The following is a 12,730-nucleotide window of genomic DNA, read 5'->3' on the forward strand; positions in this document are numbered from 1 at the left end:
CATATCTCAGGTTATTTTATAACAAGTGTTAATATTTTTATAGGTCTAGGGTATATTATTAGGTGTTACAAAAACCAAATAAAATTTCCAATTTGTGCCATTTGTGCATTGATACGTTTTGGTTCATGCTCATTGTGAGATATGATTTCACTATTTTTTTTGCTCCAACCATTGTTAAAGAATAAGCGACAGTATTGGTTGAGTGTGAATAAGAACAGATGACATAATAATGTGAATTGCATGGACATAATAAAAGCATTTGTAAAATCAATATCTCTGATACACTTGAATCCCTTCCTTGGAATCTGAACTCTCCTTGGATACATAAGACTCCAGAGAGTCGGAGCTAACTCCATACCCAACTCCTTGTCCAAACCCGAATCCGACCCCGATCCCACAACCCAGCCCAACCCCAAACACCAGCTTTACTTGGTTGAATGGCCAAGCACCATATCCTAGCCCTCCAACTAGTCCAAACCCTACTCCAGCACCGCACCCAATTCCAGCTCCAGCTCCAGGCCCCAGCAACACCTTTCTCTCTGCTTTTTGGCTGCTCTGGAAAATTTCAGCGATGGAGAATCGATTTTCGTTCTGCTGCTTCTCGTTGAAAGGGCTTGGCTTCCAAGTCCAGAAGGAATCAGTGTCGGCGTTGATGTTGGATTGGATTTTCATGGTGTAGGGAAAAATGCGAGAGGTTATTGTAACTTTTGGTTTAATTGATTGGATATTGGTTTTGTTCGTCTTCTTTTCCTCCTAGTGCCAAAAAGGTTTCTTATCTTGAATTGGATAGATATCTGACAGTAACTTCACATATTTTGTCCCATTTCCATCTCCTAGTTCTAAAAATGTTTCTTATGGATAGATATTAGATAATGGGTCCTCGTCATAGAGGCATTCTTTTGTGAGGCTCTAGTATATGGCAGCACAGTCTGGTAAGATATTTTACAGGTTCACTTTTGTTTCTTTGTTTTCTTTCTAGGTTTAATAAGGCCAATTTTTTATTCTTTATAAAATGATTTCAAGGCTAACATTGCAGCTAAAACTTTAACATTATACAGTTTTTCTTTTTCTTTTTCAAACAATAAAATTCATTAATAAACGGAGCAAATACCTAGAATACATACAGGAAGAACATAATCCCAAAGAAGGTTTTTGCAAAACAAAAAATCTAGAAAATATGAATAAACAGGCACAAACATTGCAAGAGAGTAAGAACAAAATTTACAACTTGAAGCCCAACTCACTTGGAGTTATGAATGAGGACCCATAAAACCTGCAGCAAACTAGTACTTCAAGAAGACCAAGGCATAGAACAATCTCTCAAACAACTTGGGACAGGAAACATCACGAAATGGAAGGCATTACTACTCAGCATTCAATAGGACATTCTAATGAATATCACAACATCTCCAAATCCCCACTTGATACAAAAGCACCAATTAATAATTGTAGATCCAACCAAATCTAGAAGCTCCACCTCCAAAAGAGAGAGAGAGAGAGAGAGAGGGAGAGAGAGAGGGGTACTGACTGCCACACTTGAAGTTGTTAGGGACTCGTCTTCCACAAGCTTGAATTTGGTTTAATGGTACGCGGGACGTTGATCAAATTAGTAAGCTTGGGAGTGAGAGTGACATGGGAGCAAACACACTCAAAATGCATGGCCCTAAACTGCCGGCAGCAGTAGGCAGAGGCTTTATGCCACATAAAAACCTGCTTGCACTTGCACTCGCTAGGGCTCGTGTGTCCCATTTCGCCATCAAAGCCGCTACCACCACCACCGCCACCAAGCACCACCAATAACCATATCGTAACCACTGCCCTCATAATTTATTATTTATTTTTCCTTCTTAATAATTTGTTATTTATTTAATTTCTACCAATAATAATAATATTACAACTCATGTACATACACACCACCTCTTTTTTATAGATTGAGAAGATATGGTTCAACAACTTTGATATTTTCCATTATTTTATATATGCCCTTACTACTGGGACTTGGTCAACCTTGACCTGAGGACTTGGACTGTAGATATATATGAATAATATGATCTTGTGGGAACCGAATTAAATCAGACCCTAGGTCAAATAATTCCTTTCATTTGAGGATTATTTGATCTAATTGGGAATTATTCAACCTAATTGGGAGTTACTCAATTTAATTGAGGAATACCCAATTAAATAGAATATTACCTACTTAGGTTGAGAATTGATTTGATTCCTACTACAATTGTAACACCCCGACTCCAAATTTAATTCCATATTTAAATTATTTAAGTGAAATTACGAATTTATCCTTGGGGTAGGGGTATTTTGGTCATTTTTTTATTAGGGAAGAGTTTGGGGCAATGATTGGTATTTTTGGGTAGGTCGTGCTGAGACGAATCCGTAGACATGCAGTAAGCTTGAATCGGAGTTGCAACGAAGATTTGGAGACCAAAATAAGTCCAGTGGCAAACTTGTAAATATTTCGAACAAGTTTGGTAAAAATCTGATTTTTCACTCCCTTTTCTCTCCTCGCGCGCACACGTCCCTTTCTCTCTCTCCTCATTCTCGACTCCGATCTCTCTCTCTCTCTCTTCGAATCTCTCAACTTCGGCCACGGCAAGGGCCGAGACCGGTCCCGATTGATTCCTCTTTAAGCCCCGAATCCGAACCATCTATTTTCCCAGCCGAAAAACTCGATTCTAGCCGGCGACATTGACTAGTTTTTCTTCGATTTTTCCAGTCGTTGCGCCTCCGCCTCCGCTGCCCGATCTCGGTGAAAAATGTGAGGGTTCTTTCTCTTTTTCCTTGCTCTAGCTGTCTGTTGCATAGGTTTGGATCAATTTGCTGTCTAGGATACCGATTTCGAAACCTAGGTTTTGGCCGAATTTCAAAGTGAAATTCCGGCCAGTTGCCGTCCAAATTGGACCCCCCCAGTAGTTGAATAAAGTGATTCTCGCCTCGAGTAGTACCTAGGGTAGGAAGGAGGAGCGGTGGTGTGGAGTTTTTTCGTCGCCGGAAATTACTCTACACACCCACTTGCTGCCGAAGCATGTGGTGGCGCGTGGGCAAAGGTGGTGAAGCCATGATTTGTCCAGTTGTAATTCTCACGTTGTCACAAGTGCGTAGGTGCGCTCGGATTTCAATTCGGACGTCGTTTGACTATCGAACGGATTTCGCATATTGTGCTTTATCTGGGTTCGATAGGTTCTAACCGTTGGATCATTTCTAAATTAAAATATGTTGATCTAGGCACTCCTAGGATCGTGAAGGATTTCGCGGATCGTGAATCGGAGCACGGATGTTCCGATTCAATAATTCGAAGTTGTGGTTTACGATAACCGTCCTTTTTTTTATTAAACTTTCATGACGTATTTTCTAACGCGTAGATGGACCTTAGAATACCTCTTCAACGTACACGCATTGGGAACTTGGGGATTTAAGTATTTAATTTGTGATTTATGTTTCGAAGTGATTTTATATTAATTAAGGGTTCGTATCTCGAAATAGGTGCTCCGACCGCTCGTACCCAGCCAGTGGGACCCTTTCAGGGTCGGGTAGCTTGGGACTATTTGTGAGTGAACTTTGTTTTCAATCATACGCATGTTTTATTGATGAAAGATTTATGCATATGTTTTAAATGGTATATGAGAGATAATATATATTCGGTTGTTGAATTTGATGTTCTTATAAGCTTTGGCTATATATTTTGGGTTTCAACATATTTGGGTATCGTGAGCATGTTTATATGGATTTTTGGGAAATTCTATCTATATTGTCTATGTGTGGGATACTTGGGTTGTTGAGGTGAGATTGTGAAAGAATTTGAGTATGAGGGGTTGTTGAGAGAAGATATATGATTACACTCTGTAAGTACCATCCCTTGCTTATTAGTCTCACACGTGGCGTTGGTAGTTCCGGCGTATGGGAAGACTATGTGCATTGTTTGGAATCATCACACATGGCGTTGGTAGTTCTGGTGTGTGATGATGTAGTCTGCGCTCGTAGGACTTAGTATTGGAGCTACATGTGGCGTTGGTATTTCCGGTGTGTGAGCTATGAAGTTTCATCCTCTGGTTGGACCGCTCATCCCTAGACGCAGGATAGCACCTGAAAATCCTACGGGCTAGCCAAACAATCCCCCGGTTGGATTGTTTTCCCGGTACCTAGGTAATGTGATGAGTATATTGTATATTTATAATTATATATTTATATATGTATATAGGTGTGAGTGTAAAGCAATTAGAGTATATATAGTGGGTGGGGAAGAGCAGTATAATTTTGGGAATGAAGTTTATGAATTGAGTGGTTTGTGGTTTTAAAGGGTTTTCAGAGATTAATGGTTTTGAATATTAAATATGAATTGTGAATCTACATGCTTTGGGCATTATTTTTACACGGTGGGGTTATTATGTTGTTTTTAAATGCAAACTTGGTTTTTGTCCACTCACATGTTTTCTGTTTTGCACCCCCAGACAGTAGTCGCTCAGAGGAGAATTTCAAGCTGTGTTCGAGACCTCGAATCGTGATCATCACTAGATTAGACTTCGAGTAATTTCTTTTTGCTCAACTAGTTGTCCTTGTAAACTAAATTCAGTAGATGCTTTGTTATTGCCCATGTTAGGTTTTATTTGTGAGGCCGGAGGCCATTTGGTGTTTACTGTAAATGTTGAAAGCATGCTGCTGGTTAAGATTATTTTGTAATTGTTATGCAAGTTGAATTTTGTTGGGTTTGTTCAATTTACAGGGGAGATTCTGCCAAAACTTTGGTAGAAAGTCTCGGTTTTTAGTAAGTGGGCCCGACATCGGGGTAATGTCGATAAATAGAAGGGATCTGTCCCGGTTTTCTGGGAATTCCGGGGCAGGTCCTGTCAGCTTGGTATCAGAGCATTAGGTTCATTTTCCTTCTACTTTTGCACTTTTGTTGCATTGTTGAGACTAATGATTCTATGGTTCTTTTGTGTAGAACCATATCAGCTTAACAAGCTAGAATGAGAGGTCGCGGTCAGAGATGGGGGCCGAATCTGCCACCTCCATCTCCGCCACCATCTCCATCACCACCTCCGTCACCACCAGTACCTTCACCTCCATCATCTCCACCTGCCGGGGAAAATGCTTTGGATTTGCGGCATGTGCTTATCCAGTTTACCGGCACTATGACTACAGCTCTGCGAGGGAGGCGTGGTACTGAAAGTTCTGAAATTAAATGGGTCAAGGAACTAGGGGCAAGAGAGTTCGTTGGAAAATGATTATATATAGCATCAAGATAGATAACATATAATCAATTATATCTATTTATGCACGATATATTTCTTTTCTCAATGTATCACATTACTTCGCATCTTAGTGAATCTCATAAGTGGATTACTGGTAACAAATCATAATTCCTAAAATGTACCAAGATAAGCAACAACATGCTAGAGTTTGTAATACTCAAACATCTATACCTAAAGGTTTGACTCCTTCAAGCATGTTAAGTATAATTGTGGGAGCAAATAATCGTACACCAATAATAAGACGCCGCATGTATGACAAAGAAATCAAATGGAAAAAATTGCCCTTAGCAAAAGGTGAGAGAAGATAAGAAGCATCCAATCAAGCATTAAATGACGGCAGTTGAAATTATTGCCCCAAAGCTGACAAAGGTGCTTCCTTTGGCAGTTTAAGGCTCTGCCTGAGCCCAAGTTGCCCACGTAAGCCTCACGAGGCCCTTCTAATAGTCAAAGGCCCATGGACAAACTAGTCCAATACAAGTCCAGACGCTTGCCTGATCTAAGCCTAGATTAGATAACTTAGAGGATAAGCCCAACATGACTTATCCTTGGGCAACATGCCACTAAAAGATCAACCCAAATCTTGGGTATATCCTCATTAATTGTAGTAGCAATAATTAAGGACATTACGCTTATCCACCACTTTGGGTAAATATCTCACATGTCCTAAGTCAAACGGCTAATTGATTGGACATACACATCAAGGAGTTCGTACTAGAGAAATAGCTTGCCTGTAATAGAGGCAAGGGAGGCCCGTAGCCTACTTGGAGTAGAGCTAGTAAGCTGCAACTCGAACAATGGTCTTCTTGTTGTTGTAAGATGCCAGCTGCTGCTCGAACAATGGACTTCTTATTGTAGCAAGATGTGAGCTACTGCTGGTAAGCTACAACTCGAACAATGGCCTTCTCTTGTTCTTCTTCGAGCATATCAAGGTTAACTTTATCTGCTTGCAGTTTTGGTCAAGACTGCCTACCTCAGCAGCTCATTTGTCAAGTGCAAGCCAATGAGCAATGCCTCGTACTCTGTCTTGTTATTTGAAACATGGAAGCCAAGTGTGATAGCTTGCGCTAACATGGTTCTATCCGGGGTGATGATGACGACGCCTGCTCCAGCACTTTATTGGTTCGAGCTCCGTCTACTCGCAACTGCCATATGTCTCTGGGTTGCTCAAGTTCGGCGAAGGTCTTGTCTGCTCTTGAACTTTCCTTCTTTTTGCTAACCAGCTTCTCTTCTTCAGCTAATGGTGTGAATTCTGCAACAAAGTCTGCTAAGGCCTGGGTTTTTATTGCAGTCTTCGACCAGTAGAGGAGGTCGTATTGGCTTAGCTCTATAGCCCACTTCACAAGTCATTGAGAAGCATCATGGTTGTGGATGATTGATCTCAAAGGAAAGTCTGTCATGATGATGACTCGGTGAGCTTGGTAACAAGGTTGCAGCTTTCTCGAGGAAACTACAAGGGCCAAAATGAGTTCTCCAATTTCGGGTAGTGAGTCTCTGCATCGTGCACCCTCCTCTACTAGCCGAACCAAAATTAGATCCTCCTCTCTTTGATGGACCCTGACTTGGCCCACCAAATCCTGATACATCTCTGCGGCACCTGCCAGTACTTATACTTAATTTCCTCGCCAACCTTTCCGCTGCCTGGCCAAAGCCCTCATGTTTGGATAAGTATTGGCAACCACTGCCTCGATCTCCAGCCATAGACTCTCCTCAAAGCGTCTACATCTTTCCTATTCGGTGGCCACCAGTTCTGGTGCAAATATGGATAGCTCATTAAATTTATGCTCATACTCCAACACCGACATGGATCCTTGCTTCAAATATAGGAATTCGAACTTCTTGGCATTTAGATAGGACGGTGGATAAAATTGTTCGAAGAAGACCCGCTGAAATTCTTCCCAAGTAATGGCAGCCTAATTCTCATAACCTCTTTTTACAGCTTTCCACCAATGGTAAGCATTACGCTTCAGCAAAAAAGTGGCCAGACGGACTCTATCACCATCTGGACACTGCAAAACCTCAAATATCCTCTCCACATCTGAGAGCCAAGACTCGGCTTCAGCTGGGTAAGGTCAGTACTTAGTGGGATTGTGTGAGCCATGATGCTACACCTTTTACTATTTTAAGCTAATGAGTAGGTTCACAAGGATGAGATGATCTTGACTTAATTTCAATATTAGATCGAAGTGTTTAGTACTTGGATCTTTACATTATAAAAATGAAAGTGTACTTGTACTATCATCTTGATAATGTAAACATTTATGCGGTGATGGACTTGTTAAGGCACAAGGAGGTGAAATTTTTTTCCATAAATACATACCAATATTATTCACTTTCCACACCAAATTTTCTACTACTAAATTTCATTTGTGTAAAAATACAAATGGCCTCTTCCATTGAAGCCGGAGGGTCTTGGACAACCATGGAAGATATTTTGTTGTGTGAGTCTTGGGTCTAACTTGGTCATTGCCCGATCACGGTATTTAAAAGATAGAGATTGTTGGAATTTTTGCGAGTATTTCAAAATACAAAATTAATTTATCTAATTTATGTTGAAAGTGAAATTTTAAATGTTCGGTCTAATTCTATTTTATGAAAATTATAAACTACTTTCGTATTGGTTTTGAATAAATTGGACATTAATTTGTTGTATGTTTTGCTATCTCCTTTATGGTTTTAATTGATTTATTTACGTTAACTTGTTGTATCAATTTATTTTATCATTTAAATAAGATAAATGCCTTGGGTTTACAATAGTCGTTGAAGGTTTTGATTCCAAAGCTTTATTGCGTGAGTTAATTGCTTAGTTGGGATCAGATTTTACTATTTTGAGCAATAGCGTTGAGTTTTGTTCTTAATGTGCAAATGTGGTTTAATTGCTTGGTTAATAATCCAACATTCACTGGAGTTGGTAGGCTTATATATACACCAAAAAAGAAAAACATTGGTGAGAGATTTTTGGCACATTTCTTCATTATTTTCTCCTTCACATTCTTGAGTTTGAGTTCCAATTTATTTTCTTTTATCAAGGGACAGATTCGAGTTGTTCATCCAACCCAAGTATTGCGAGTGTATGCATATGAGGGTCATAGGTTGTTTTATCCTGGAGGGTAGGCAGCCATACAACCTCGCTAGACTGAGACATTGTCTTTGAGGGGTGAAATCTACTCTTAAGGACAGTCATGCCTCAACTTAAAATTATTCTTCTACTCAAAGTCTCAATGGAGACCAACTTCTGCATCCCAAAAGATAAGTATTTTGCTGTAATTTCATTGATTTTATTTATCCTATGTATTATATCAGTGTAAACTACAATTTTCTAATATGTATTTTTGTGATGCTTTACAGAAAAAGCAGTATTCATAAACCAAATTTTCCAACAGAGAGGGCACGTGGCGCACTTGTAGAGGGTGAAAATTTTATTTGAAATCTGATATTTGAATCTTATAATAAATATCGACAAACAGAGAATCTTATCCGAAAATTTATTTGAAATTTGAGATGTGAATTTTATAATAAATATTGACACGTGCCAACCAAAAATCTTATCCAAATTAATCATTTAAGTATAAAATAAAATAAAAATGAAAGTGAATAGTAATTGCTTTTTGCCATAACAATAGGTGGAAACACAACTTGTCTTTTGTAAGGGTTGATACTATTCACATGAATAATAACAGCCATTGCTATCCCTTACCCTTTGCCATGACAAATGGATGAAAATGCTCTAATGGATCCTCTCCTCACGTAAGCATTCTTTTGTAAGGCTGTAGTATATGGCAGCACAGTACGGTAGGATATTTTATAGGTTCACTTTTGTTTGTTTGTTTTCTTCCTAGGTTCAATAAGGCCAATTTTGATTTTTTATAAAAAAAATTTAAGGTCAATATTGAAGCTAAAACTTAACATTTTTCTTTTTTTTTTTTAAACAATAAAATTCATTGATAAACAGGGTAAATACCCATAATACATATAGGAAGAATATAGCCCCAAAGGAGGTTTTTACAAAACAGAAAATCTAAAAAACATGAACAAACAGGCACAAACATTGCAAGAGAAAAAATGTACAAATTGAAGCCCAGCTCATTTGGAGTTACAAATGAGGAGGACCCATAAAACCTGCAGCAAACTAATACTTCAGGAAGACCCAGGCATAGAACAATCTCTCAAACAACTTGGGACAGGAAACACCCCGAAGTGGAAGGTGTTACTACTCAACATCCAATAGGACATTCTAATAAATATCACACCATCTCCAAATCCCCACTTGATCCAAAAGCACCAATGATTGTAGATCCAACCAAATCTAAAAGCTCTATCTCCAAAAAGAGAGATCTAAAAGCAATCTAGCCCCAAAAAGATGGTAATGAACCCCCAAAAAACTATGGATACAAAACCTTGCAAAAGCAAGGAATAGACAAAACCCAGCATAAAGCTGGAAAGAAAAACTCTCCACAACGTAACCCGAGGAGAGGGGAGAAACCCGGGTTCTTCTCCTGCGCTTTTGCATGCACTCACAAGAAGGTCCTTCTCTTGCTTGCATTGGCTGGGCGTTATGTCGCCTTCTGCCATTGGAACCACCTCAACCAAAACACCAACCACCACCAAGAACAAGCATACAACCACACCCAATGAGCCTGCAGCCTTCATGATTTTTTTTGCTTCTTCTTTTCTTTGTTGCTTTTTGTGTGGCAAAACTACCCTGTTTTATAGATTGTGAAGAGGCTTAAATTTGGGAGTAAAGCCAACTGTTGCCCTACCAACAATGCGAAAGACTACTTGTCTAATTGTTTGGGTAAATAAAAGGTCGCTAAACTCAAAGTCTAATTGTTTGTGGAAAAGTATCTCCATTGGGAGTTCAACTTGACTAAAAAGAAAAATTAAAAGGAAACTAGTAATGTGAAACTAGAAAACCGAGGACAAATTTGACGTGTTCAGATCAGACCCAAAAAGAAAAAAGGCAACAAAGAGGAGAGACAAAATTGACGCGTAGTGTACTCCAAAAGTTGAAGGCTTTTTTAATATCCTTGCATGGATATGGTCTTTCTAGGAAGCTACTCGAGGGATGAGTCATTCTATAGTGAGGGTCTTCAGATGAGGCACAATTTCGTAACCGTTAGATCAAATTAATTAATTTGATCCAACGACTAACTAATTCTCGCTCAAAAGAGACTTTCGATTTCTAGTAGCTGGCCCAAAGAAAGTTATTGTGTAGATTTTAACTAAGAAACTTACAAATTAATTAAGAATTCTTGTACGCATTCTAAATGAAGAAATAACGTCACAACTTGTAAAATAATGTGAACATGTTCATCTTATAAATAAAATTTCCATGGCTATAAATTCAAACCATAAACTGAAAGTTTCACAGCAAACTACGTAACTACATTATTTTTTTTTTTCCATAGGCGAATACGTATATGAGATGTACATATTGCTTGTGTGCATGTATTGTATGTACGTATAGGATTGGCGGCGCTCTTTGCTCAATCTCACCTAAGAAATAGGGAACTATAAATGTATGTATATATTTCCTATTCTTAAACTATACTATATATGTCTGGATCTTGTATTTAGATGAGGAAGAAGCCATTTGGACCCCTGAATATAGCCAAGGCTGAGGAAAGATTTGGCTTCTGCATCACTTAGCTTTTTAGTGTAGCGTGCTTGCCCACTTATGTTTGACCCTGGACCTGAATTCTGAAACTCTCCATAGAACATATTGCTGCAAAAAATTACCACATATATATGTAAATAATAATAAATAATGGATCCCAGAATAAGAAAACATTTTAGAAAAATAATGAAAATTGCTTACTTACTTGGAACGTTCAGGGTGGCCAAAGTCATTCCATCGTTCAGGATGGACGACGTTGGCCATGTCGGTGTAGGCAAACACCACAGTGGGGCTGCTCCCCCAAGCCCTACCCAAGTATGTACCCCTCACATATGTAGTGCCAGTTATTTTGCAATGCACAAATGAAAATCCATTATCCTCTAAAGCATCCTTTTGTTGTGCCGTTATCACCGTAATATTCCGCTCCAGGACATGTATCTCAGTGTTCTGCACCAAAATATATTATATCATTTAGTGTCACAACTTGAGCTAATAAATGAAAATTTAATTAGAACAATATATTTTTTTTTTAAATAAACACTACAACGCATAAAATTAACATAAACAAGCATACGATCTGAACTCAGAGAAATTATTGTATGATACTATGAGGCATTATTATTACAAGACATACCAAGTAGAGAGATTTTCCTTTTCCGAAGATGAAATCTACAGTGCCTTCAATGTAGCAGTCCTTGAAAAAATGCAAGCCCTTGTAATCATAAAGAGTGTCCTGAAATCCAATAAACTTGCAATTGTAGAAGGCTGCCTTGTCCCCAGAGATCTGCAATGCAACAGCCTGCGCACCAGACCTTATCCCATCAGGCTCTGGCGCCGAATTCTGCAAATCATATTAAACCACTCCATGAGACCATGATACATACATTACCATAATTAGAATAATATAACATTTCTCTAACTAAAGCAAATTAATTAATTCATAATTACGTACCGTAACAATAATGTTAGCAGCCCTAAAATAGTCAGATTCCACAATCAATGTACCACTGTAGACAGTCCCATACTTCTCAGCCGTACCATCAAACATCAAAGTTGGCATATTTTTTGGCGATCCATACAACGTCACAAATGGTTTATTTTCTGGGATATTGATTTTCTCGTTGTACACTCCACCTCCGATGTACACAACCACACGCTTGGTGTTCCTCTCAGGGATGCTATTAATGGCGTCCGTGAGGGTTTTGAAGTTTCCACTTCCATCTTTCATGACCTTGATAAGTTTTGGACCATCCTCAGCCGTCACAAGGGCGGCATCAAGCTCGCCCTTGCGTTCTGCTAACGGCTTGACGTTGTTATCGAACCAGCTGCCAACTTGGGAACCATCAGCAGGTATCGGTGTCGAATCATCGGCAGCGGTGGTACTAGCAGCGAGGAGAATTGTTATAATTATAAACCCAGCTGCAGGCATGACCATGCATGTCGTTCTTCCAGCCATCTTGTTATTGCGATAAGCTGCCTCGAGTTTCAATGATACACAATTCTAATTAGGCTAGGCCTAGTATATATATTGGTTCTAGGAACTGGAAATCCTAATGCAACGAGGAAGCATAAGCAAATCTAGTTAACAAAAGGAAAAACAACCCCAATCCAAATGGGAAATAAATTAAAGCACAAAATTACCAAAACGTGCATGTATATTTGTTTTGGTGCTTATGAGCTAGACGGTTAGATGTTTTTTCTCCATCGTGGTAAAATAAAGCATATAATTTAAAATTTTTTTTTTTCTATATGTTATAGTGAAGACTTTTTTTTTTTTTTAATATTTATTTTATAAATACAATTAAAAGGCTAAGTTCATATATACCTTAGGAAAAATTAGATAAGTCACATAATA

The 12,730-nt window shown here is 38.8% G+C and overlaps 2 protein-coding genes across 2 annotated transcripts; both read right to left on the reverse strand.

Moving 5' to 3' along the window:
• Positions 1-219: 219 nt before the first annotated feature.
• LOC117622851 (protein TRIGALACTOSYLDIACYLGLYCEROL 5, chloroplastic) lies at positions 220-826 on the reverse strand. Its single transcript, XM_034353632.1, has one exon. The coding sequence runs from the start codon at positions 670-672 to the stop codon at positions 268-270; it is 405 nt and encodes a 134-aa protein (XP_034209523.1). The 5' UTR covers positions 673-826; the 3' UTR covers positions 220-267.
• A 9,982-nt stretch (positions 827-10,808) lies between these two features.
• Positions 10,809-12,331, reverse strand: LOC117621804 (putative pectinesterase 63). The gene is made up of 4 exons (XM_034352350.1): positions 11,828-12,331; positions 11,510-11,716; positions 11,081-11,322; positions 10,809-10,983 (listed from the first exon to the last, which is right to left on the reverse strand). The coding sequence occupies exons 1-4, from the start codon at positions 12,329-12,331 to the stop codon at positions 10,809-10,811; spliced, it is 1,128 nt and encodes a 375-aa protein (XP_034208241.1).
• Between the last annotated feature and the right edge of the window lie 399 nt (positions 12,332-12,730).

Source organism: Prunus dulcis, chromosome 3 (genome assembly GCF_902201215.1).
Source record: "Prunus dulcis chromosome 3, ALMONDv2, whole genome shotgun sequence".
NCBI classification, from domain to species: domain Eukaryota; kingdom Viridiplantae; phylum Streptophyta; class Magnoliopsida; order Rosales; family Rosaceae; genus Prunus; species Prunus dulcis.

Bases quoted from the DNA above. Each gene is read 5' to 3' on its own strand.
- LOC117622851 (XM_034353632.1), bottom strand. From the start codon at position 672: ATGAAAATCCAATCCAACATCAACGCCGACACTGATTCCTTCTGGACT.
- LOC117621804 (XM_034352350.1), bottom strand. From the start codon at position 12,331: ATGGCTGGAAGAACGACATGCATGGTCATGCCTGCAGCTGGGTTTATA. The intron at 11,323-11,509 runs GTATGTCTTGTA...ATTTTGGTGCAG, and splicing joins AAGGAAAATCTCTCTACTTG to AACACTGAGATACATGTCCT. The intron at 10,984-11,080 runs GTAAGTAAGCAA...AATTTTTTGCAG, and splicing joins GGCCACCCTGAACGTTCCAA to CAATATGTTCTATGGAGAGT.